Source organism: Podarcis vaucheri, assembly GCF_965113315.1.
Source record: "Podarcis vaucheri genome assembly, chromosome: 10".
Classification (NCBI taxonomy): Eukaryota; Metazoa; Chordata; class Lepidosauria; order Squamata; family Lacertidae; genus Podarcis; species Podarcis vaucheri.
In genome coordinates this window covers 69,719,417-69,739,965 of record NC_138748.1, presented here as the reverse complement: position 1 = coordinate 69,739,965, position 20,549 = coordinate 69,719,417, and the positions used below count along the sequence as shown (strand labels likewise).

General features: G+C 46.8%; 1 protein-coding gene across 1 annotated transcript; it reads left to right on the top strand.

The window, feature by feature from the left end:
• The first annotated feature begins 1,082 nt into the window (after nt 1–1,082).
• Nucleotides 1,083–19,927, top strand: MEST (mesoderm specific transcript). The gene is made up of 12 exons (XM_082239234.1): nt 1,083–1,206; nt 1,961–2,115; nt 4,272–4,351; nt 5,407–5,484; nt 6,521–6,657; nt 9,057–9,115; nt 11,222–11,262; nt 12,108–12,178; nt 13,085–13,186; nt 17,417–17,493; nt 17,643–17,706; nt 19,216–19,927. The coding sequence occupies exons 2-12, from the start codon at nt 1,962–1,964 to the stop codon at nt 19,331–19,333; spliced, it is 981 nt and encodes a 326-aa protein (XP_082095360.1). The 5' UTR covers nt 1,083–1,206; nt 1,961; the 3' UTR covers nt 19,334–19,927.
• Nucleotides 19,928–20,549: the final 622 nt, after the last annotated feature.

Here is a 20,549-nt window from a genome sequence, read left to right as displayed (position 1 = left end):
GTGTGGAAAAGCAGCTTGCAAATAAAATGAATGCATATTATTATTTAATAAATGAATAAATTTATTGTTTACTAAGACGTTAATTAAGGTCTGCTGGGCAGAGGCAAAGGGGGCAGAGAAGCTAATGCACATATACCTTTGGTTCTGAAAGGTTGTGACAGGAGAGCAGGGCCATGTGTCAGGTAGATTCAAGGACAATCACTACAGTATCAAAATATTTTTTTATTTGCAGCATATGGATAGATAGCTTTTTAAAATGAGAGCAAGAGCAGCAAGCAATTTGTTGTTGTTTAGTCGTGTCCGCCTCTTTGTGACCCCCTGGACCAGAGCACGCCAGGCACTCCTGTCTTCCACTGCCTCCCGCAGTTTGGTCAGACTCATGTTCGTAGCTTCGAGAACACTGTCCAACCATCTTGTCCTCTGTCGTCCCCGTCTCCTTGTGCCCTCCATCTTTCCCAACATCAGAGTCTTTTCCAGGGAGTCTTCCCTTCTCATGAGGTGGCCAAAGTCTTGGAGCCTCAGCTTCAGGATCTGTCCTTCCAGTGAGCACTCAGGGCTGATTGCCTTCAGAATGGAGAGGTTGGATCTTCTTGCAGTCCATGGGACTCTCAAGAATCTCCTCCAGCACCAGAATTCAAAAGCATCCATTCTTCGGCAATCTTTATGGTCCAGCTCTCACTTCCATACATCACTACTGGGAAAACCAGAGCTTTTACTATACGAGCCTTTGTTGGCAAGGTGATGTCTCTGCTTCTTAAGATGCTGTTTAGGTTTGTCATTGCTTTTCTCCCAAGAAGCTGGCGTCTTTTAATTTCGCGGCTGCTGTCACCATCTGCAGTGATCACGGAGCCCAAGAAAGTAAAACCTCTCACTGCCTCCATTTCCTCCCCTTCTATTTGCACCCCCCAACCCCCCCCAACTAATAAAAACTTTGGGCGACTCAGCCGCGTCCCCAATGCAGCAAACCCGCTTCTCCCTGCGGGCCGCACTACCGCCTGCCCTCGCCAGGGGGCGCGGAAGGGTAAGCCTTCCCAGCCGCTCCAACGCAAGGGGCGTTTTGCCCAATAGCCGGTTCTCGAGAAGGGGGTGTGGCAATCGAGGCGCTGCCCAGGGCGCGCATGCGCTTTGGCCGTCCCCCGGCTCCAGAAGCCTTTTTCTTTCCGTGGGAGCGGCATGGGACGCGCCTGCCCGCAGCCCGGAGCGCAGGTGAGCGGAGAGCGCATGCGCGCCCTCTCTAGGGACCAGGAAGAGGGGCAGTGACCCCCACTTCTTCTCTTGGGGGGGGTCTGGGTTGGGGGGCAGGAGGAGCAATTGCTGGGTTTCTCCCTTCTTTGCAGCCCCGGGGCTCTTTTTGATGGAAATTTGGGAGAAAAGCAGGAGGGGGGTGTTTTATGGGCGCAGAATTCCTTGTTTATTTGCTTATTTATTGCATTTAGAAGAAGGCAGCCCTGTTTTAGGGAAGCTTTTAATATTAAATATTGCATTTTAATATATTTTTTTCAAATAATATGTATTATTTTCAGTAAACCAACACAGTAAAGAAAGAAAAGATTAACAATAATAAAGGCAAACGAAAAAGAAAAGAAGAAGCAAAAAGATACATACCACATATTACCACTTAATTAATTAAAATTAAGTACCATCCATCTTCATAAACATATTTGACTCCCTTGAATCTCTTCCATCCGAATTTCTTAGTTATTATATGTAGCAGTTTCCAATATCGGGGTTTCAAAAGGCCATATCATAGTCCTAATCATATTACATAACTTTCCTTATCGTACGTTTTCTTATTTATAAATTTAAGTCCCTTTTACTCCTAGGCCTAATTGTTTCTTTCAAGTGATTACATATCTTTAATATTACAGTATTTATTCAAGTAGTCTTTAAATTTCACTGCACTGTTCTCTCGCTCTCTCCCCCCGTGTAAACACTGCCTTTCTCTTCTTTCTCTTCCCAGAATGAGAGAGTGGTGGCTTCAGGTGGGGCTTCTAACCGTGCCCCTCATTGCTGTCTACCTGCACATCCCGCCCCCCAAGTTATCGCCGGCTCTGCAGTTATGGAGGTCGTCAGGAAGCTATTTCACCTTCCAAAACCAGAATATCTTCTACAGAGGTTTCCTCTCCTGTGTTTTGCGTCCTTTTTTCCGAAATGCCTGGCCGAGTTTTCTGCGAAACGCTCAGTGCGGCTTGCAGTAAAGACGGCCTTGAAAATAGCCGTGAGGTTGTTCTGCGATTGCTTAAAAAAAGAGAGACAGACAGACACAAAAGGCAGCAGACAAATCGAAGGAAGCTTATTGACCTAAAATCGGCCGTTTTTAAAAGTGGCTGGCATTCAGTGAGAAACCTTCAGACTATGCTAACAAAAAGGGAAGCGAGGAAGGTAGATATCTAGCTAGCAGGTTTATTGATTGGTGCAAAGATTTGCATTGCACGATATTGGAAAAATAGAACCCTGCCTCCATTAACGGGGGACGGACGGACCGTTAATTGATCAGTAATAAGGATCATATGCAATCCACGGGAAGGGAAATTTATAGAAAGATGGAACTGGGAAAAGGTTGTGAAAGGCTACTTGGCTGTGATTCCTGCTTGCCATAACAATATGCTTTTTGCTGGTTAATAAGAGTTAAAACTTAAGTGGCATTTTATTTTTGTCGTTAGATTTATTGCTCGCTTTTTTAGTGTGTGTGGCCACAACCAACCCAAAATGACTTACACACACACACACACACACACACACAGATATTAAAACCAGAAAAGAAAAGAAGATGTTTAAAAATCCCACCTCCTTTAAAAGGTCCAAGATCATTAAAAGCCTAAGGCTTGATAGTTTTTACCTGGTGCCTGAAGATCTAGGTATTAGGTTTATAAACTGGCCTCCAAGTTTAAAAAGTCGTACAGTGGATGCTTGGGTTGCGAATGTGATCCGTCCGTTGCATGTTTGCAACCCACAGTGTTCGCACCCCGCGTCTGCACACGCTTGGGTTGCAATTTAGCACTTCTGCGCATGTGCAAAGCGTGATTTAGCGCTACTGCGCATGTGCAGCCGCCCAAACCGTCCTGGTACTTCCGGGTTTCGGCGGTCCGTAACCTGAAAAAACTCAACCTGAAGCGGCTGTAAACCAAGGTATGACTGTAGATGGTTTTAACAGCCAAAGGCCTGGTTGAAGAGGAACGTTTTTGCCTACTGCCTAAAGATACATAGTGAAGGTGCTGGGCGAGTCTCCCTGGGGAGAGCATTCTACAAATGGGGAGCCACCCCAGAAAAGGCCCTGTTTTTGTGTTGCCGCCCTCATGGAGGACGCTCACGAAGGAGGGCCTCAGATGATGATCACAGAGTCCAGGACAGTCCTTGATAGACAATGATGGCACCCAGGAGAGAAAGTGCTTTTGGGATTGAATTCTGACAAGACAGAAGTACTGTTTTTGGGGGATGGGGGGCAGGCAGGTGTGGGGGACTCCCTGGTCCTGAACGTGGTAACTGTGCCCATGAAGGACCAGGTGCGCAGCCTGGGAGTCATTCTGGACTCACAGCTGTCCATGGAGGCGCAGGTCAGTTCTGTGTCCAGGGCAGCTGTCTACCAGCTCCATCTGGTACGCAGGATGAGACCCTCCCTGCCCGCAGACTGTCTTGCCAGAGTGGTGCATGCTCTAGTTATCTCCTGCTTGGATTACTGCAATGCGCTCTACGTGGGGCTACCTTTGAAGGTGACCCAGAAACTACAACTAATCCAGAATGTGGCAGCTGGACTGGTGACTGGGAGCGGCCACCAAGACTGTACAACACCGGTCTTGAAAGATCTACATTGGCTCCCAGTACGTTCCTGAGCACAATTCAAAGTGTTGGTGCTGACCTTGAAAGCCCTAAACGGCCTCGGTCCAGTATACCTGAAGGAGCGTCTCCACCCCCATCGTTCTGCCCCGACACTGAGGTCCAGTGCTGAAGGCCTTCTAGTGGTTCCCTCGCTGTGATAAGTCAAGTTACAGGGAACCAGGCAGAGGGCCTTCTCGGTAGTGGCACCCGCCCTGTGGAACGCCCTCCCACCAGATGTCAAAGAGAAGAACAACTACCAGACTTTTAGAAGACATCTGAAGGCAGCCCTCTTTAGGGAAGCTTTTAACGTTTAACGGACCACTGTATTTTAATACTTTGTTGGAAGCCGCCCAGAGTGGCTGGGGAGGCCCAGCCAGATGGGTGGGGTATAAATTATAAATTATTATTATTATTAGGGTGGGCCGGTGCCATAATGGATGTTCTGTTCTCTGCAGACGCCTCGGGCGCCGTTGGCAGTTCGGACATTGTGGTCCTCCTGCATGGCTTTCCAACCTCCAGCTACGACTGGTGCAAGGTGAGGCAGGCCCTGAGAGGCGTTGAAATTTTGGAGACCGGTTATAAAGGGAGCTCCCTGATAAGAGAGAGAGAGAGATACCTCCTGATTTTCTTTTTTTTAATAATGTTGTTGTTTAGTCATTTAGTCGTGCCCGACTTCGTGACCCCCTGGACCAGAGCACACCAAGTACTCCTGTCTTCCACTGCCTCCCACAGTTTGGTCAAACTCATGCTGGTAGCTTCGAGAACACTGTCCAACCATCTTGTCCTCTGTCGTCCCCTTCTCCTTGTGCCCTCCATCTTTCCCAGCATCAGGGTCTTTTCCAGGGAGTCTTCTCTTCTCAGGAGGTGGCCAAAGTACTGGAGCCTCAGCTTCAGGATCTGTCCTTCCAGTGAGCACTCAGGGCTGATTTCCTTCAGAATGGAGAGGTTTGATCTTCTTGCAGTCCATGGGACTCTCAAGAGTCTCCTCCAGCACCAGAATTCAAAAGCATCCATTCTTCGGTGATCAGCCTTCTTTATGGTCCAGCTCTCACTTCCATACATCACTACTGGGAAAACCAGAGCTTTTACTATACAGACCTTTGTTGGCAAGGTGATGTCTCTACTTTTTAAGATGCTGTCTAGGTTTTTAAATAATATTTTTAGGTTTTTTCTAGGTTTTTAAATAATAATTTTTATTAATTTTACATATAATTACAATATGTAACCTCGTATCCTCTTACTAAATCTCTCGGCTCAGCTGAGCCTAAACGACTTCCCTCCCTCCCGCTGAATGGTTTCCAAAATTAAATTTTGCATTTTCGCATTTCACTTCCTCTCCCATTCTTGTTATATCATTACTTAAAATATTAAAATTACTCTACCTGAATAGGTAACTAATTCATCTCACAAATCTTCAGATAACCCTGCTAATGATGTTAATTGCTTACAGTTGTCTTTCAAATATAATATAAATTTGCTCCAGTCTTTTTTTGGAATACTTGATCTCCCTCGTTCCGGATTCTTCCTGTCAGTTTCGCCAGTTCTGCAGAGACGCCTCCTGATTTTCACCTCTTCTCTCCCCTGCTGCAGATTTGGGAAGGGCTGACGCAGCGATTTAACCGAGTAATCGCCCTGGATTTTGTGGGGTTTGGCTTCAGCGACAAACCGGTAAGCAATCTTGACGCAAGGGCTTCCGATAGGTGAGTGGGACGACCTGCCCGTCAGTCATGCGACACAACAGGGATGTTCTGTGTTTCCCCCCTCAAAAAAACTGTTCCTCATCCCTGAGGGTTAAGCATTATCTGCTTGTAATAGCAGGGGTCAGCAAAGTTTTTCAGCAGGGGGCCGGTCCACTGTCCCTCAGACATTTGGGGGGGCAGGACTATATTTTGGGAGAGAAAAAATGAACGAATTCCTATGCCCCACAAATAACCCAGAGATGCATTTTAAATAAAAGCACACATTCTACTCATGTAAAAACACGCTGCTTCCCGGACCGTCCGCGGGTCGGATTGAGAAGGCGATTGGGCTGGATCCAGCCCCCGGGCCTTGGCTTGCCTACCCATGGCTTGTATGAATGGAGAGGTGTGCAGCTGGGCTCTCCGTTTACAGTCATACCTCGGGTTACAGACTCTTCAGGTTGCGTTTTTTTGGAGTAAAGGTAAAGGGACCCCTGACCATTAGGTCCAGTCATGGCCGACTCTGGGGTTTTGCGCTCATCTCGCTTTATTGGCCGAGGGAGCCGGCGTACAGCCTCCGGGTCATGTGGCCAGCATGACGAAGCCGCTTCTGACGAACCAGAGCAGCACACGGAAATGCCGTTTACCTTCCCGCCGGAGCGGTACCTATTTATCTACTTGCACTTTGACGTGCTTTCGAACTGCTAGGTTGGCAGGAGCAGGGACCGAGCAACGGGAGCTCACCCCGTTGTGGGGATTCGAACCGCCGACCTTCTGATCTGCAGGCCCTAGGCTCTGTGGTTTAACCCACAGCGCCAGAGTGCTGAAACCCGGAAGTACCGGAATGGGTTACCTCCGGGTTTTGGCGGTCGCGCATGCGCAGAAGCGCTAAATCACGCTTTGCACATGCGCAGAAGCGCCGAATCGCAACCGCCGTGTGCGCAGACGCGCCGCTGCGGGCTGCGAATGTGCATCCCGCACGGATCACGTTCGCAACCCGAGCGTCCGCTGTACTTCCCAAACAGAGGCCGCATCAGTACTCCATCTTTGAGCAAGCCAGCATCGTGGAAGGGCTTCTGCACCACTTGGGCCTTTTGAACCAGCGGGTCAACCTCCTCTCGCATGACTACGGGGACACCGTTGCGCAGGAGCTTCTCCACAGGTGAGTGGAAGCCGCGACGCTTCTGCGTTTTCACCGGCGCCCTTTAAAAGCTTGCTTCGTTATTTCCTTGCATTCACCGCATTTTTGCTCTATAAGACACACCTGACCATAAGACGCACCTAGTTTTAGAGGAGAACAAGAAAAAAAAATTCTCTCCCTCTCTGCGCAGTGCCCCTTCAGCGAAGCCGCAGGAGAAACGGAGCCCCTTCCATTTCTCCTCCCGCTTCGCTGAAGGGGCGCTGCGCAGAGAGGGAAAGCTGCGCAGTGCCTCTCCAGCGAAGCAAAGTTAAAACAGCAAGATCGATGGCTGCGCACCGATCCCTCTCGCTCTCCTGGCTTCGGCGATAGCTGCGCAGCCTGCATTCGCTCCATAAGACGCACACACATTTCCCCTTACTTTTTAGGAGGGAAGAAGTGAGTTATAGAGCGAAAATACAGTATATGGCTGCCCTTTGAGGCTCCCCGAGCCGCTTTCAGAATTCAATTCTACCCCAGAGAGGATAGACTGGTTCCCTCCATCTGCCGACGGGCAAATACCTTCCTAGGAAACTTGCATTCAGGTGTGGTTTGCCCACCAGGGCAAACTCTTAATTGATGGTTCTGAATGTGCATGGATGTATTTTAATTACTGTTTCTAAGGAGCTTGTTTTCGTATTTTGTGTCATCATTCTTAAATGCCACGAGCTGCCTTGGAATTCCTGGAGAGAAAGGTGTGGCATAAAGACGCTAACTTTTCATAACATTAACTTTTCTCTTCACCCACCCAGTTTTATTTTTATTTGATTTTTTATCCGTTTTTCTTTTTCCTTCATTACACACATCTCAAATTCTTAACATTTACTATATATTCCTCCCTCCCTCCCCTGCAAGGCTTCCCCCAACTTCCATTTCTGGTTTGTTTCTCTTTTCACCCATTTTGCTATCTCTCAACAGAAAAAGTTATTAATAACATAGCATTAAGCCCCAAAACATAAAAGTAACAGTAATTACACCATCATATTTCACTATCTTCTAAAAATTTAAAGCAGATTATATTTGCAGAAATCTAAAGCATGTTATATTTGCAGAAGCAAAGAAATGCCAATAGACTTGATGGCAGGATTTAAATAAACATTCACATTATTAGCATTAGAAAATAAACCCACACAGTTTTAGCGGTCTTCCCTGCACCCGTCTGATGTAGCTGTTTGCAAAGAAGAGGCTCGTGGTTTGGGGTGGAGTTGTCGGCGCCAAGGAACCTGCCCCCAGGTGCAGAGATCAGCCCACTATTTACAGCCCACTATTGAGGTTGAATCCTGACAAGACAGAAGTACTGTTCTTGGGGGACAGGAGGCGGGTGGGTGTGAAGGACTCCCTGGCCCTGAATGGGTTAACTGTGCCCCTGAAGGACCAGGTGCGCAGCCTGGGAGTCATTCTGGACTCACAGCTGTCCATGGAGGCACAGGTCAGTTCTGTGTCCAGGGCAGCTGTCTACCAGCTCCATCTGGTATGCAGGATGAGACCCCACCTGCCCGCAGACTGTCTCACCAGAGTGGTGCACGCTCTGGTTATCTCCCGCTTGGACTACTGCAATGCGCTCTACGTGGGGCTACCTTTGAAGGTGACCCGGAAACTGCAATTAATCCAGAATGCGGCAGCTAGACTGGTGACTGGGAGCGGCCGCCGAGACCACATAACACCGGTCCTGAAAGACCTGCATTGGCTCCCAGTACGTTTCCGAGCACAATTCAAAGTGTTGGTGCTGACCTTTAAAGCCCTAAACGGCCTCAGCCCAGTATACCTGAAGGAGCGTCTCCACCCCCATCGTTCTGCCCGGACACTGAGATCCAGCGCCGAGGGCCTTTTGGCGGTTCCCTCATTGCGAGAAGTGGGGTTACAGGGAACCAGGCACAGGGCCTTCTTGGTAGTGGCACCCGCCCTGTGGAATGCCCTCCCTTCGGATGTGAAGGAAATAAAGACATCTGAAGGCAGCCCTGTCTAGGGAAGTTTTTAATATTTAATGCTGTATTGTTTTTAACACTCGATGGGGAGCCGCCCAGAGTGGTTGGGGAAACTCAGCCAGATGGGTGGGGTATAAATAATAAATAATAAATTATTATTATTATTATTATTAGTAAGCTGTTCCTACAGAGGCATCTGTGAAATAATACCTTTGAGGGCTTGCCTGAAAGTGTCTTGTTACTTATTGCATTCTAGTCCACCTTTTTCTCCAGTGAGTCCTCACGACAACCTTGTGAGGTTAGGCTGAGAGGGTGGTGACTGCCCCAAGGCCACCCAGTGAGCAGAGGTTTGAACCCCAGGCCGTAGTCCAGCGCTCTAACCATTGCACCGCACTGCCACAAGAAGAGGTGTGGCTCTGCCCTGACTCCGCTCCGCCTTAGCCTCTTCTTTGTCCTCAGGTATGAGCACAATACGACGGGAAGTGTCCTCATCAACAGCCTGTGCCTGTCAAATGGAGGTAAGGCTTTCATTGCAAAGAACGTCCTCCATATTCTTATTGTGATTACAGTACCCTGTTTCTCAAACGCCTTGGCACTCAAACAACTTAGAACCCAAACACTGCAAACCCGGAAGTACCGTATGTTTTGCTCCATAAGACGCACCTGACCATAAGACACACCTAGTTTTTAGGGGAGGAAAACAAGAAAAAAAATATTTTGAACGAAACAGTGGATGTATGATTTTTGTGGTTCATGCTGTGGCCACAGACATGTGATTTGACCGTGAGTTTGGGGTAGCCTAATGCAAAAATCCTGAGGATTCATGTGGATCCGTGCTTTGTAACCAGGTTTTTGTGCCACGCAACAGTGGGTGCGTGATTTTTTGGGTGCAGGCTGTAGCCATGGACATGCTATTTGATCTGATGGTGAATTTGGGGTGACCCAATGCAAATATCCTGAGGATCCATGAGCTTTTACCTCCCCCCTTCCAGGCAGCCTCCTTTATTGCTAGCGTCCCTTATCTCGTTCCCGATCGGCAAACGATCAGCGGCTTCGTTTCAACACCCCCTTTCCTCTTTCTTAAGAAAAAAAAAGCACGATCTGCTTTTTGCCCCTGGGCAATTCGGCTCCAGGGACCACGCATTCGCTCCATAAGACGCACAGACATTTCCCCTTACTTTTTAGGAAGAAAAAGGTGTGTCTTATGGTGCAAAAAATACGGTAAGTGTTCCGGTTTGTGAACTGTTTTCGGAAGCTGAATGTGCTCTGTTTTGAGTGTTACGCTGAGGTCTGTCTGTTTTTGCTATTTATTTTGCATTTTTGTGGCTCTTTTTGTTTTGTGTGGAACCCAGTTCATCTCCTGACGGATTGATTGCGTGACTGCAGTACATCGTTTGTTGCTTTCATTTTATGGATCCGTGGTCTCGTTAGATAGTAAAGTCCATGTTAAATTGCTGTTTTAGGGGTTTGTTTTTAAAAGTTTGGAACAGATTAATCCATTTTGCATTACTTTCTATGGGGAAGTGCGCCTTGGTTTTGGAACGCTTTGGTTTTGGAACAGACTTCCGGAACGGATTACGTTTGAGAACCAAGGTACTACTTGAAGCCTTGGGCTTGAGTTTCTGCTGAGATCCTAAATGTGACCAGCAGTAGGTTTGTGGGTAAAAGTTGCTTTCATGGCATAAATAATTTGTGCATAAGAAAAATCCAATTTGTGCATATTGGATCAAGCCCAGTAGCCCATCTGGACCAGCCTCTAACCAGATGTCAGGGGGAAACTTTATAAAACAAAATGCCTTACAAAGAAAAGAGAGTGATAAGGAGAAAATGGGACTGCTGGACGAAATAAAGAAAAAGGAAAATGAATTGATTCAACAACCAAATAATGAAAAAATTAAAAAGGAAATTAGGCTATTACAGGTAGAATATACATTGAAAATAGAACAAGTGTAAACTAGAGGATGGAGAATTCGTTCACATGTGGTGGACATGTGAAAAAATGAAAAAAAAATGGAACATGATATATAACGAAATGAAAAATCTCTTTAAATATACCTTCCCAAAGAAACCAGAGGCTTTTTTTACTAGGGATAATAGGAGATGAATTAAGAAAAGGAGATTGTAAATTATTCTTGTACGCCACGACTGCCGCCAGGATTCTTGTGGTCCAAAAATGGAAAACCCAGGAGATTCCAACTGTAATGGAGTAGCAGACGAAATTGTTTGAATATATAGAATTGGCGAAAATGCCTTAGATAATTCGATACCAAAAAGTAACAAGGTTTGAAGAGGAGTGGAGTAAATTTGTTGTGTACCTATGGAATAACTGTAGAAGTCTAAAAACTGTAGCAGGGCCAATATAAATCTTGTGACGTGGATGGAGTGTAAATAAGAATCTGTAACAGAGGATGTGAATTATGAAAACCGAAGCAGGAATGAAAGGAAGTCCGGGTGCGAAAGTCCGCAGGGTAAATAAGAAGATACAAAAATGTTGAATGTAAAAGATTATGTTTTATTTAATTTTGTTTTGTTGTTGAAAATCAAAAGCATTATAAAAAAGAAAGAAAATAGAACCACAATTTGATCTGAGTGCGAGAGCGACTCTCCATTCCTGTTTCCTGCAGGTATTTTCCCAGAAACTCACCACCCCAGATTAATCCAAACGGTAAGCACCTTTGCTCTTGCAGAAAAACACCGAGCTTCTATGAATAGAATTGTTCCATTATTTACTTATTACATTTCTATGACCCCCTTCATGCAAGGACCACGGGGCGGTTCACAATATAAAAGCACAAAAATACATACCTTACGCAACAAACAAAAGCAATTCCCATCCACCATTTGAAAAGGCCATAGATTTAATTTGCCAAAGGCCTAGTTGAAGAAGAATGTTTCTGCCCGGAGCCTAAAGATGTATAATGAAGGCGCCAGTTAAATCTCCCTGGGGATAGCATTCCAGAAACATTATCATTATTATTATTTACTAAACTTAATTAAGTTCATTTAATTAACCAAAGGCCTGGGAGAAGAGGGATATTTTTGCCTGGCTCCTAAAGATATGCAATGAAGGAGCCAGGAGAGCCTCTGTGGGGACAGCAAATTCCACAGATGGGGAGCCACCACAGAAAAGGCCCCGTTCTTGTGTTCCTGCCCTCTGGACTTCACGGAGGACACTAATAATAATAATAATAATAATAATAATAATAATAATAATAATAATAATAATAATAATAATAATAATTTATCATTTATACCCTTCCCATCTGGCTGGGACCTGAAGGAGGACCTCAGGTGATGAGCTCAGAGTCTGTCTCAGTTTATATGGTGAGAGGCGGTCCTTGCGGTATTGTGGTCCTGAACCATTTTAAGGCTTTATAGGCCAAAACCAGCACTATTGAATTGGGCCCAGAAACTTAATTTGCAGCCAGAGAAGCTGTGCTTTCTGGGGCTGTTGGATTTGTAGTCCTAAACCAATTAAACAGTGATTGATTTTTTCCTTTTCCTTTAAAGATTCTCAAAGATGGCGGCCTGCTTTCACCCATTATCACCCGGTTATCAAATTACTTCTTCTTTGCCAGAGGGTGAGTTGGTATTCTGAATCCTTGAATTCATATATATATATATATATATATATATATATATATATATGCAGGTTTTGGTGTCTTCGGGTGTCTTCCCGTGTAAGAGTCGGGGTGTCTGTGCGACGTTTCGACGAGGTCTCACTCGTCATCTTCAGGCTGGTGCTTTCGGCTTCTTGTTACTGGAACAAGAAGTAACAAGAAGCCGAAAGCACCAGCCTGAAGATGACGAGTGAGACCTCGTCGAAACGTCGCACAGACACCCCGACTCTTACACGGGAAGACACCCGAAGACACCAAAACCTGCATTCCTGTACCCGTGAAAATCTACGAAAGCATATATATATATAGTTTTTTAACATAGCATTTTCATCAATTATTAAACATACTTTTATAGCTTAAACCATTTTTTCCGAGTTCCATCAATCATATCTGAAAATTTTCCAATCTTTTCACTTAATTTACATTTCTTACTTTCACTATTACCTTAAGTAATGTCTCTCTTCTTTCTCTTCTTTGCAATATTTCATATATTTCTCCTTACAAAACTTCTTGTAGTCCTACCAGTGTAATTTGTTGATGACAGTTGCTCTTCAAATAGTTCGTATATTTCTTCTGTAAACCTCTGGCCCTGCAGATTTCGAATCCTTCCTGTCATTTTATCCAATTCTGTGTAGTCCATTAATTTTGTCTGCCATTCTTCTTTCGTCGGAATCCTTGAATTCTTGCCCTTTGAAAACAGGAGGTCTCAAATGCTATTATTCCTTATGAGAAGAGGGAAAGAGAACGTACATGTTTTTCAAAGGATGCTGTATGGTTTTGAAAACCTGGAGGGTGTTTTGTGCAATCTAAATTTGAGCAGATTCTCTTCCTTGATAGTCCACCCCCTTCTTCTTTCAAATCTTCCAGACTTGCGGCTGTCTTCGGCCCATATACCCAGCCTTCAGACGCTGAATACTGGGACATGTGGACAGCCGTCCGAACAAACGACGGCAACCTTGTGATTGACAGGTAAGGCCACCATGGAAAAAACAGAACGATAGTGGACACTGGGTTGCTTTTGGGGTCTACTGTGGAACCAGGCAAGCTGTAAGCGAGGAGTGGACATTATAGTCCATGAATCAGCTGTGGTCTCTGAAATAGGGCCAGTTTATTTTTTATTTAGGGACGTGGGTGGCGCTATGGTCTAAACCACTGAGCCTAGGGCTTGCCGATCAGAAGGTCGGCGGTTCGAATCCCCACGACGGGGTGAGCTCCCGTTGCTCGGTCCCTGCTCCTGCCAACCTAGCAGTTCGAAAGCATGTCAAAGTGCAAGTAGATAAATAGGTACTGCTCTGGTGGGAAGGTAAACGGCGTTTCCGTGCGCTGCTCTGGTTTGCCAGAAGCGGCTTAGTCCTGCTGGCCACATGACCCAGAAGCTGTACGCCGGTTTCCTCGGCCAATAAAGTGAGATGAGCACCGCAACCCCAGAGTCGGCCACGACTGGACCTAACGGTCAGGGGTCCCTTTACCTTTTTACTATTTTTTATTTCAGCTTTTAACAAATTACCATATTCTACATTAAGAGAGAGACAGTGCGCAAAGGGGTGTGAAAAGAAGGGAGATGTAAAAGTAAAGCTTAATTGTGCAAATGTTCGCCTTCTCGACCGCTGGACCCACAATTAGTCTCGTCCACATGAAGGGGAATTCCTAACACTGGAGATAGATTTTGAGAGTATTTCAAAACCGCCCGTTGCCTGCAGAGATGAGGCATTTATGCTGCTCTGTCGTTAGATATTCCTGCCTTATGAGGCAGCACGTTCTGTAGAGCCATCCTTATGCCAGACAATTGTGATATATTGGTATATCGCTTGTAGGTTTCGGGAGGAAAATGCTCTTCCTTTGCAGCTAACAGCTCACTCCTACCCAGAAGTTAAGTCCCAGCGAGTTGACTTTGGAAGTTGCAGGCTTAGGTCTGTGGTTGCCAAACTTGGCCCTCCAGCTGTTTTTGGACTACAACTCCCATCATCCCTAGCTAACAGGGATAATGGGAATTGTAGTCCCAAAACAGCTGGAGGACCAAGTTAGGGAAGCTTTTAATGTTTAATAGGTTATTGTATTTTAGCGTTTTGTTGGAAGCCGCCTAGAGTGGCTGGGGAAACCCAGCCAGATGGGCGGGGTATAAATAATAAATTATTATTATTATTATTATTATTATTATTATTATTATTATGGCCACCGCTGCCTTAGGTCACCATTTGCCAACCTGGTGCCTCCAGAGGTTTTGGACTACATCCCCTGTGGGCACCAGGTTGGCAAAGAGCTTTTTGTTAAGGCGCTTGGGAGACCGAGAGAATTTAACACTTGCCGTGCTGGCGGTGGGGCTCAATATTGCCCCTTAGAATCATAGAATCATAGAGTTGGAAGAGACCACAAGGGCCATCGAGTCCAACCCCCTGCCAAGCAGGAAACACCATCAGTACACTCCTGACATATGGTCGTCAAGCCTCTGCTTAAAGACCCCCAAAGGAGGAGACTCCACCACACTCCTTGGCAGCAAATTCCACTGTCGAACAGCTCTTACTGTCAGGAAGTTCTTCCTAATGTTTAGGTGGAATCTTCTTTCTTGTAGTTTGGATCCATTGCTCCGTGTCCGCTTCTCTGGAGCAGCAGAAAACAACCTTTCTCCCTCCTCTATGTGACATCCTTTTATATATTGCCCCTTGCAATCGACGTGGAGCCCTGTTTACCTTGGGGAAAGCAGGATCCATTCTTCCTGGTGCAATTCAAGCATCCTGAGTCTCATGTTTACCTGGCAGAGAATCAGCTTCCTCTTGACTCTGATCTTCCTTTCAGGGCCTCGCAGGAGATCTGGCACCTGGGCTATCCTGTTTCAGCGCCTGGGCTGCTGCTTTGTGTTGGATGAGCAAGCTTGCCGGGTTAGTGTTACCGTCACCTGAATTAACCTGGAGTGTTGAGCTCAAGGTTCGGGTGAAGAGCCTGCTGCCAGCTGAGGAGTCCTCCAAGTCCCGCCACCCCTGAAATGCAAGGCACCCCCCAGCATAGTCGCCCAGGATGCCCACTTACCCCCCCCCCAAAGCTGCGCATGCTGGACGCTCCAAGATCACTGCTCTTTGCTGAGATTTCTGTTCACAGCTCTGCATTCAAGGGAAAAGTCTTAGCTTGGTGTGCTTTGCTTGCAGGGTTCAGTACAGTGGTGCCTCGCAAGACGAAATTAATTCGTTCTGCAAGTTTTTTCTTCTTGCGAAGCACGGTTTCCCATAGGAATGCATTGAAAATCAATCAATGCGTTCCTATGGAGACCGTCCGGGGACAGAGGGGAAGCGCCGCGCGCCTTCCCCTCTGTCCCCAGATCTGTTTAAAGCAAGGGGCGGCGGGGAGAAGATTGCTTCTCCCCGTTGCCTGCCCCGCAATCTCCGGGGACAGAGGGGAAGGCGCGCACCTTCCCCTCTGTCCCTGGAGATTGCGGGGCTGGCAACGGGGAGAAGCGATCTTCTCCCCGCCTCCCCTTGCTTCAAAAGTGGTCCGGGGACAGCGGGGAAGACGCGCTGTGCTTCCCCGCTATCCCCGGAGCTTGCGGGGCAAGCTTCGTTTTGCGAAGCAAGCCCATAGGGAAATGCGTCTTGCGAAGCGGCTAAGAAAACGAAAAACTCCTTCGTCTAGCGAGTTTTTCGTCTTCCGAGGCGTTCGCCTTGCGGGGCACCACTGTATCTGGTACCTTCATGGCAGGTTGGATGCCAGAGACTGGGGGAAGCCAATCATCTAAACCAGGGGTCAGCAAACGTTTTCCACAGGGGGCCAGCCCACTGTCCCTCAGACCTTGTGGGGGGGTGGACTATACAGTGGACGCTCGTGTTGCGGTACCTATTGATCTTCTTGCACTTTGACGTGCTTTTGAACTGCTAGGTTGGCAGGAGCAGGGACCGAGCAACGGGAGCTCACCCCGTCGTGGGGATTCGAACCACTGACCTTCCAATCGGCAAGTCCTAGGCTCTGTGGTTTAGACCACAGCACCACCCGCGCCCCTAATCTGAGTGCTCGTACCCTGCAAAACACCCGTTTAATAAAATATTAAAAGTTTTTAATATTTGATGCTGTATTGTTTTTAACACAAAATAAAAAAATTCCTTCCAGTAGCACCTTAAAGACCAACTAAGTTAGTTCTTGGTATGAGCTTTCGTGTGCATGCACACTTCTTCAGATACACTGAAACAGAAGTTGCCAGATCCTTCTATATAGTGGGAAGGTGGGGAGGGGTATTACTCAGAAGGGTGGTGGGAATGGGAGATTGGCAGATAGCTGAGATGAGCCTGTTGACGACTCTTAACGACTGTAATAGGTCTTACAGGAAAAGGCAAGGGGTGAGAAGCTCATACCAAGAAGTAACTTAGTTGGTCTTTAAGGTGCTACTGGAAGGAATTTTTTTATTTTGACTATGGCAGACCAACACGGCTACCTATCTGTAACTGTTTTTAACACTTGATTGGAAGCCGCCCAGAGTGGCTAGGGAGACTCAGCCAGATGGGCGGGGTATAAATAATAAATTATTATTATTATTATTATTATTATTATTATTATTATTATTATTATTATTATTATTTATTGTCTTTATTCACTTGTATAAGGTGAGATTATGCCTAGGGCTGGGCGATACCTGGTTTTCAGCATTGCAATATATCACCAGCTAAGCACTGCAATATACCAATATATCATGATATCTGGCATAAGGATGGTTCCACGGTTTTTCCTGCAACGTGATGACTGCTGGCACCTTCTCTTGGGATTTGTTCCCCCAAGAGCTGAGCAGGCAGAGTTTACAGGGATTGCAGGAATCGAGAGAAGCCTTGGCTGGCTTCACGGGTTCCCCCACACTGTGATCATGGATATGGACTCCAAACTGGTTTTGGACGATATATCGCCCAGCTCTAATTATGACGTAGACTTATGGCACCTCAGCTGAAAACTGCCTGGTTTTGGGGCTCATCACAGAGATGGCTCTGTCTTAGAAAAGTGCTTAACACAAAGCCCAGCTCAGTATTCGCAGCACTGACAAAACCTTTAGGATTTCGATGAGGCATTTCCCCCCAGGCCTAAGTGGAGATCCCTTTGGGGACTGAACCAGGGAGGTGCTCAACTAGAGTTTCAGACCTTCCCCTAAACGGACAGCGGCTGCCTCCGAGCCCCCTGAGGCTCCTGCCAAGTGCTTGGAATCGGTCTCCATGGATGAATTTTGTTCTTCAGCCTTTTGCAGTACATCAACCAACGGAAAAAGCACAGGAACCGCTGGGTGGGAGCTCTGCAATCCACGTCTGTTCCCCGTGAGTAGGAAACAGCAAAGGCTGCAATTGTGTCTTGGGCTGTACGGAAGAGCCAAGATTAATTCTGCTGCTTTTGGGTTGGTGGGGTGGGTAGTTTTGTGGCCTGTGTCCTGGAAGTTGACAAAGATGCTGTTCTTCCTCTCTTGCAGTACATCTGATTTATGGGCCTCTGGACCCGGTGAATCCACACCCAGAGTTCCTTCAGCTCTACAAGTAAGCTTATTGTCAGGGGCCACAGTTGTACCATGTAATGCCCTGGGGCTATTTCATCAAGATACAGTGGTACCCCGCAAGACGAACGCCTCGGAAGACGGAAAACTCGCTAGACAAAGGAGTTTTTCGTTTTCTTAGCCGCTTCGCAAGACGCATTTCCCTATGGGCTTGCTTCGCAAAACGAAGCTTGCCCCGCAAGCTCCGGGGATAGTGGGGAAGCGCAGCGCGTCTTCCCCGCTGTCCCCGGACCCCTTTTGAACCAAGGGGCGGCAGCGGGGAGAAGCGATCTTCTCCCCTCCGCCCCTTGCTTCAAAAGAGGGGACAGAGGGGAAGGCGCGCGCGCCTTCCCCTCTGTCCCCAGAGATTGCGGGGCAGGCAACGGGGAGAAGCAATCTTCTCCCCGTCGCTCCTTGCTTTAAACAGGTCCGGGGACAGAGGGGAAGGCGCGCGGCGCTTCCCCTCTGTCCCCGGACGGTCTCCATAGGAACGCATTGATTGATTTTCAATGCATTCCTATGGGAAAGCATGCTTCGCAAGACGAAAAACTCGCAAGAAGAAAAAAATTTGCGGAACGAATTAATTTCGTCTTGCGAGGCACCACTGTATCGGTCTGAAACAAAATGAAGCCTCTGAGCACTAGTGAGGATTTCCAAATACATACTGGAGGTTGCTGCCTTTTCTCAACAAGGCCCTCTTTACATTTTAACCAGGACATAAGGCAGAAGTTCAACACATGCCTCTGCCCCCTGCATTGCCTGCTGGGAAAAGCAGCCTCTGTTGAATGCCTGCCTGCCTGTTAAGTGCGTAGCTTGTTTGTTTGATTTGCTTTTTTAATATTTCTATGCCTCTTCACTCAAATGAATCCCTGCTTACAGTGGTCTCCTAAGTAAATTATAAATTTCCCCCGTTGTTTTCTAAAGTTTTTCTCCTCTTGGTTCCTGAGCTTCCCAGTCAGCTTTGCCATTTTAGCGTAACCCAACACCTTGGTTTGCTATTCCTTCCTGGTAGGGACTCTTCTTTCCATTTCTGGGCCAATAGCATCTGTGCAGCTGTTGTTGCATACATAAAAAGTCTTTTCTGCTCCTTTGGAATGTCGGTACCTACAATTTCTAATAAAAAACCTGCTTTTTTTAAACAAAAAAACCCTGCTTTTTTAAAACAAATTTCTAATAAAAAACCCTCCTTTTTTTAAACAAAAAAATGCTGTTTTAAACATTTTTTTCAGTTCATAATATATCATCTCCCAGAAAGATTTTAGTACCTTACACGGCCACCACATATGATAAACGGTACCTTCTTTCTCTTTACTTCCAGCAGGTATTTGTACTTTGTTCTATACATTTTTCATAACTCGTCAAAAAAAAGAAAACACTTTTTAAACCCAGCTTGACATCCTAGGAAGCTGCCTTATACGGATCAGGAGAGAAGCTTAATTCCGCTTTCTTCCTTTGTTCCCTGTAGCAGTTGCGGGGTGTTCTAAAAAGCTCTTTCTTGCTACTTCCCCCACAGGCAAGTGCTCCCCATGTCGACGGTTTCTGTGCTAGATGACCACATCAGCCACTACCCACAGCTGGAGGACCCTCTGGGCTTCCTGAACTCCTACCTGAACTTCATCAACTCCTTCTGAGCAGGAAGAGCAGGAGAGCCGATTCTCCGCTCTCGAGAGGCGTTCTTTCGTTCAAGAGGGCTAAATCGTGGGCTCTCTGCCTCCGTACAAAGAGCAGGAAACCAGTTTCTCCCTTGGCGACTGAAGCAATAAGACTCCTGGCTAGTCACCAGTGGCTGGCATGGAGAGACAAAAGTGATTTCCTTTTACGCTCAGCTGCTGGTCCTTCCTCCGTGTTGTTTAAGGAGAGAAGGGATGGCTCTGAGGGGCTAGACTGAGCCATACAAACAGGTGCATAATTTCTCTGCATCCGTGTCTTGCTTCTTTCGAAGATGGCAGGGACGTTCCCTGGGTTCTGGAAGGGGGAGAGGTCCTGTTTCTTGCACGGCTTGTTTACTTCCTTGCTGGGAGGCGAGCAGAGAGGAAGGGTGGACTGAATCGTGGCTACGGTCACAGCCACGCTGTGCATCTAAAGCACATGGCTTCCTCCCAAGTATTCTGGGAACTGTAGTTCACCCCTCGCAGAGATGTTCACTTCGCCCTTAAACTACGGTGTGGTGATCACACAGTTGTTAAAAGTGAACCAAAAACAGTTTATTTTACAAACATTAACAAGTTTATGCTTCTCAGATAATATTCCTGTCAATATCTTAACTTTAGTTTCTTTACTGGCCTATACCTTCTGACTGATTATCTCAACTGTTTGACTGGCTCCTCTTAACAAATTCTCTCCCTCTCTCACACCAGACTAGCACAACCCAGACTTCTCTATCTCTTCTAAATCCAGACTGTCTTCTCAACCACCTTAAGTCTAACTCTCCCCCCCCCAAAAAAACACCTCTGTGCTTAAAACCTTCAAAGGTAAAGGGTAAAGGGACCCCTGACCATTAGGTCCAGTCACGGACGACTCTGGGGTTGTGGCGCTCATCTCGCTTTATTGGCCGAGGGAGCCGGCGTACAGCTTCCGGGTCATGTGGCCAGCATGACTAAGCCGCCTCTGGCGAACCAGAGCAGCACACGGAAACGCCATTTACCTTCCCGCCAGAGTGGTACCTATTTATCTACTTGCACTTTGACGTGCTTTCGAACTGCTAGGTTAACCTTATACACAGTTAACTCTGCCCCTTGGGTTCCCATTGGTTAGTCATTTTACAATTAGTTAACCCTTTCCTTGTGAACCCAGTACAGTGGTACCTTGGGTTACATACTGTCAGAGCTGCTACCAGGTCCCAGCTCA

What these genes read in the sequence shown, in the direction of transcription:
- MEST (XM_082239234.1), top strand. Translation starts at nt 1,962, where the DNA reads ATGAGAGAGTGGTGGCTTCAGGTGGGGCTTCTAACCGTGCCCCTCATT. An exon ending in TTGGCTTCAGCGACAAACCG is followed by an intron (nt 5,485 to 6,520) that starts GTAAGCAATCTT and finishes CTTCCCAAACAG; the next exon opens with AGGCCGCATCAGTACTCCAT. An exon ending in GGCAACCTTGTGATTGACAG is followed by an intron (nt 13,187 to 17,416) that starts GTAAGGCCACCA and finishes TTTGTTCTTCAG; the next exon opens with CCTTTTGCAGTACATCAACC.